The 6,000-nt window shown below is 37.4% G+C and overlaps 1 protein-coding gene across 2 annotated transcripts in view; it reads right to left on the bottom strand.

The window, feature by feature from the left end:
- Positions 1–2,317: 2,317 nt before the first annotated feature.
- Positions 2,318–6,000, bottom strand: part of DHX29 (DExH-box helicase 29) — a 48,468-nt gene continuing 44,785 nt past the window's right edge. For both annotated transcript variants that reach the window (XM_058564068.1, XM_058564069.1), the window contains 2 exons: positions 5,156–5,252; positions 2,318–2,612 (listed from right to left, as the gene is read on the bottom strand). In XM_058564068.1, the coding sequence (XP_058420051.1) occupies positions 2,557–2,612; positions 5,156–5,252 (153 nt within the window). In that variant the 3' untranslated portion in view covers positions 2,318–2,556. The remainder of the gene's footprint in view (positions 2,613–5,155; positions 5,253–6,000) is intronic.

The following is a 6,000-nucleotide window of genomic DNA, read 5'->3' as shown; positions in this document are numbered from 1 at the left end:
ATCTTTTTCCTTGCTAATCCTGTTGCATATTCTTTCTCTATAATAAACTATAGCCTCTGAGTCTTGCAAGTCCTAGTGAATCACCAAATGTGTGGGTGGTTGTGGAACCTCTGACAGGGTCCTTCCTTGCCACCCTTAATTCAAACTACTCTCAAAAGGTTGATCTATTCATTAAATGTAATAGTCTTTTCTTCGTCCATAACAATTTGTTGACAATACTCTTGCTTCCAGAAACTCTCCGTCCTTGACTTCCCTAAGAATGCTCTACTCTGCCCCCTCTTCACACCTCATCTATTCATTCAGCATTTACTGAATGCCTGTAGGTGCCAGGCATTGTGCTCAATATACATTAGTGCGTGAAATGGTCATGGTGCAGCATATGGTGGGAAAAGACAGAAAACAGATGGGACACATTGAGAAAAGTACTGTTTTAAGAGTGATTAAAAGGGGACATGCACTTCAGAAGGAAGTGAGGTCAGTGAGGAAGTCAGTAATGTGGTCTGTGGAGATGGCATTGAAGCAGGATCAAGTCTGTTTGGTCAAGAACCAGAAGCAGTGCATTACAGCAGAGAATAGTGTGTGCAAATGTTTTAAAAGCCACTTGGCCTCATCTAGGATTCAAAATGATCCTGGTGTGGCTGAAGCACTGTGAGAAGTGGGAGAGTGGATAGGAGGTTAGAGGGTAGCAAGGTCCAGAACACTTAGAGCTTTGGAAGTCATGTTTAGAACTTTGTATTTTAAGGGCATTGGGAGGCCAGTAAGGGGTTTAACAGCCAAGCGACAGATATCTCTTAAAAAGATCATTCTTAGGGTTGTAGAGAGAGAGAAGGGATTTAAGGGGTAAGAAGGGGAGAGCCTAGTTTGGAGATTACCACACTGACATAGGTGAAAGATGGTGGTGACCTAAGTCTGAGTGATGGCTGAGGAGATGGAAAGAAGTGAATGAACTTAGAAATAAGGAGTTCTGAAAGATTTTTAACCTCACTTATCTTCTATCTGTTCTCTCCTTTGGTAATTATCTCCACTCCCACCTCTTTATCACCTCTGCATGGAAGACTCTAACCCTATGACCCTAATCCTGATTGCGCCATTTTCACATTTTCAGAGAAATAATGGTTACATTTCAGAAATTTAAATGGTTCTGAAGCTATAATGCCTCTGCCACTTACTATCAGTGTGATCTTGGACAAGTTCACTTTCACTTCTCTGTGCCTCAGTTTCTTCATTTGTAAAATGAGGATAATGCACTACCTACTTCACAGGGTTGTTGTGAAGATTAAATGAGCCAATACACAAAAAATATTTAGGCACCAGCTTGCACACACAAAGTGATCGATCAACATTAGTTGCACCTGCAGGACTCCACAATTTCTCTGTTTCCATGTGTCACAAGTTGAAGAACCTTCAGCACCCAACCTGGCTCTTCCATCTGACATCTCCATTTCTATTAATAGCACTAGCTCGAGACCCCTAACTGCAGTCACATTTGACTCCTTGCTCTCAATTCCCTTATCACACTGCAAGTAGAAACCTAAAGTTAGAGACTGCCACTAGGTATTATTTTTACTTCCATCTGCATATAAGTGAAAGTTACAGCTTCTTTTATTCATCCATCAACAGATATCGAGTACCTTTTGCGAGTGAAGCAATGGGACTAGGTTCCTACTAAATTCTAATCTTTTACTCTTCAGATACAATTTCTGCCAGTTGGTCTACAGAAGACTATATTTGAAGTTCCTCAACAATCTTGATAGGAAATGAAGGGAAAATTCTTCTATGTAATCAAAATGGAGTTTCAAAAGATCCTCAGTAAGTGAAACAAATGAAACCACTGAAAAATATCTAAGCATGTGTTACTGTCTCAAGGTTACCACCCTTACCAACTCAATTATGGGTACAAAAACGGTTCAAGGGCAGTGCTATCAAAGCTTAAGATTAAGGAAAATGGTGCAAGCTATCCATCCCAAGGTTGACGGCAGCATTAGCCATTCCTGCCTGTCCTCTAGCACTACAGTTTTACGCTTAGTGAGTGCTACTGAAATAGTGGCATCTATTAACACTGTGTACTTATTTAGGTTTTGATTTTGAATATCAAATATTAAATAACTGACTTCCGAAGCTGTTCCTTTTCATGGAAATTTAATTACAACTGGTTTTGGAGCTCACTTTCTCTCCTGGGTCAAGAAGGTCTAAACTCTCCAGACGTCAAGGACTGATGGAGAATGAGGCGGGTAAACAGGGAATCACAACACTAAGTTACAGACACTAAAGACAGAGGCCTTGCCTGTAAGGTACACAATGATGAATAAAACATGGATAATACCAAAGAATTTATTGTAAATGTAGTGGCAAATACATTGAGAATAATCATTATTAAAAAGGAACTAGAAAATTACACATGTGTAAAGTATGTGCTTTTTTCCACCACCTTTAAGTTATGGCTAGTACCAACATTTTAAGTACTGAAATACTTAATGGGATGGTCCATTTTCACATAATTTTATGACTGTATCTTCATCTTAATTTTTAAAGTAGGTTTGACCATGAATTTCAGTTTCAATTATTATTCTCCGTTTTTATCAGTTCCGTAATGATCTGTAGAACCTTGTCATCTGAGTGGAAGAAAAAAAACAACACATGAACAAATTCATCACTGGCTAATTTTCTAATGTATACACATGTAAACAACAGGTATACTTCATGTAAACAACAGGTATACTTCATTAAAAGATTTTCTTAAATTGGAATACAAAACTAACACCAGCAATATTCACTATAAAACTAGAGATGTCTACATAATTTGTTGCCCTATTTTAATTATTGCTATAGTTATACTACACCTGCTTTGACAAAAAGTAGGCTAAGACCCTAAGAGATGACATGATTAACTGTTAGTCCTTTAAAGAATTATTTCTTTAAAAATTCCTTTAAGACAAGGAGTTTCCTGACTTTTTCAGCTGGCTCAAATATACTCAAGGCTCTACTGACTCTTCCATGTTCTTCAGTGTCAGGATTTCCACAGTGTGAGCAAGAACGAAGGAACTGTTAGCAGTTTCTCCATGTTTAGCCCAAAGGAAACAAATTTTAACAGGGAAGTGCTCTTGGAGAGGTGTCAATGGGGAAGTGACAGACCTTTCTACACAACAAAGGCATCAGACACCAATTAATTTAACAAATAGAGCAACAGAGGCTACATTATTTACTAAGGAGGTTTTGACAACAGCTGCTTCTACTTCTAAACAGTTGCTCTGATATTGTGACTTCCTAAGAATTTCATAACCACTCTTTAGACAGTGGTAATCATCAGGGCTGCAAGACTGAAATTCTGTATTTATATTAGACATTTCAATAAGAGAATGCTCTGGGGTTTCAATGGTGGCAATGGGGAATTCTGATAACTGGGCCCACGGCCTGACATTCAGGTTCCTGGGGACCATGGCATTATAAAAAAAAAAAAAAAAAAGGGAAAAGAAAGGTCACTTGCTGCAAGGGGAACAATGGCAGGTCTAGAAAGATCCATGATTTTTCATCTGAGGAAGAATAGAGTACAAGAAAGCAAAAGAGCAACTTTAGTTACTTCTTTTTCAAAAGCCTGGCATTATATCACAATTTTCTTATTATAAAGTCCAGAAAGAGAGGATACTAATGTACTTCATCCTCCCTCCCAAGTCAAAAGTATATGCTTCATCTGAGGGTAAGTTCTCTTTCTCTTTTATGGCAAAGAGAAACACTGAAATCATTTTAAAGTTCACTTTTCTTAAAAGTTGAGGTTCAGCCTGTCCTTTATATAATGTGATTCTTTCTGAAGTTGAGTTGTAATGCACAAAGCTCCCTAAGAAATGATCCCACATCTCTTAATATGTCAAGACCTGATCTAAGTTTCCAGCAGTATAGGAAAATTAATACAGTTACATGCTTACACATTCACATTCAGTTATACAAACAGTGTGAGGCTTCAGGCTCCCCAACATGCCTGACTATGAGAATTAACTGGGATACTTGTGAAATACAATCATATCGAACCCACTGATCAATTCTCAACATCATTAGGAAAACTGAATTTAAGTGCTTCCTGATGTGATGCAATGGGAAGAATATAGCACCAACTAGAAAACATTCTTTTCCTAAAAACCTGATTCTAATCAAGCCTTTAGATATAAGTACCAGTTTGTAGGAAATATAGGGAATAGAGAAACACGTTAAATCAAAGCAGGAAGATGCAACCAACCAAATCCTAAATGTGGGAAATTCTACCAGAAAAATAACCCAGTTTATTAAAAATAATTGCATTTAAAAAAGGGGATGGCTGGCCGGCCCCGTGGCTTAGCGGTTAAGTGCGCGCGCTCCGCTGCTGGCGGCCCAGGTTCGGATCCCGGGCGCGCACCGACACATTGCTTCTCCGGCCATGCTGAGGCCGCGTCCCACATACAGCAACTAGAAGGATACATACATACAACTATCTACTGGGGCTTTGGGGGAAAAATAAATAAATAAATAAAATTAAAAAAGGGGATGGTAGTAGAGGGGAAGTGTTATAAATTAAAACAGATTAAAAAATAATAACCCAGCCACAGGCCTCTCCCATAGAGGAGATTCAGCATGTCTGCGGTAGGTCTTTGGACTTTGTGTTTTTAACAACTACCAGGATGATTCTTATGATCTGGCAAGTTTGGGAAACACTCCACCAGACTAACTGGAAACTGACGTGTCCACTGCAAATTTCTGCTGAAAAATAATGTACTTATTTTATACAGACTAATAGGTCTGCATTTGTGAGAATGATAGAGAAAACATGCTGGGAACCTCACAGAAAGTCCCTCATTCTTATTTTTTATAATGACTGTGTTACCAGTTTATGAGTATGCCAATAAGTAGCAAAATTTACAATGCTGTTTTATTATCCTTTTTTCTGTGAAATGGCCAGAAGTTTAGAAGTGTAGCTTAGAAGAGAAAGGAGTAAACTAAAAGAATCTTAAGAGGATAATTAGGTTGTGAATAATGAAGAATTATCTATGAGTCTGATGGAATTCAGCATAAAATAAATTTTATTTAAACAACTTTTAATCACATGGAATTTAAGACTTCAGTGTGCTATAGTGTACTCCAATGTTTAAAAGTATACTGTTTTCTACCTACACTAGAATCAAACACTTACTTTCAAGGGACATCTTAGGATTTTCAAGCTTTTTTCTTAAAACAGAATCAATGAGAACTCTTAGCTGCTTGAAAATGACGGCTATCTTTACAGGGGCCTGTTGAGGAGATGACAAATTGAACAAAGTTAATCCCTGGGAGTGTGAACACGTTTAAATAAATCAAGGTAAGCATGTATACCTTACGATTTGCCTTAGCACATCTTAACTTTAATATAAAACATTATGGGAAAAATATAGGTAAATTATTTCCTGTAGCTAAGCTACACAAACCTCCATTTTCTTGGTAAGTACCCATAAATTTGATATCTCTTTCCAAAATCAACCATTATCCCAATCATTGTTTGTTTTCTTCTCTTATATCAACTCTGTGGGAGTGATGACTGCAGTTTTGGGAACGGAATTTTTTTTTTTAACAGCTTTACTGGGGTATAATTTACAAAACATAAAAATTTACTCATTGTTAAGTGTACAATTCAATGATTTTTAAGTAAATTTACAGTTGTGCAATCATCACCACAATCCAGTTATAGAACATTTCTACCATCCCAGCCTCCTTGTGAGAAGTGCGTATATTTTTAAAGTTGCATTTAAAAGTTACCTCTCCATCTCTAGTCTTAGACAAATAGCTATCACAGTATACCACAGTAGAATGTATTAGATTTGCTTAGCTTAAACTGGTCCATGTTGATGAGATTACAGAGAAATAAACTTATTGCCAGTAGCATTGATTGGTCTAATTTTTCCAGAGAAGAATTCAACAATATGCATTAAAAGCTATCAATCTGTTTGAGTTTTTTTATAGGTAGCACAATGTAGTGGAAGGAGCATGAGTTTGAGGATGAGT

The sequence above is a fragment of the Diceros bicornis genome, chromosome 20, assembly GCF_020826845.1.
Source record: "Diceros bicornis minor isolate mBicDic1 chromosome 20, mDicBic1.mat.cur, whole genome shotgun sequence".
NCBI classification, from domain to species: domain Eukaryota; kingdom Metazoa; phylum Chordata; class Mammalia; order Perissodactyla; family Rhinocerotidae; genus Diceros; species Diceros bicornis.
This window is presented reverse-complemented; position numbering and strand designations above follow the sequence as displayed.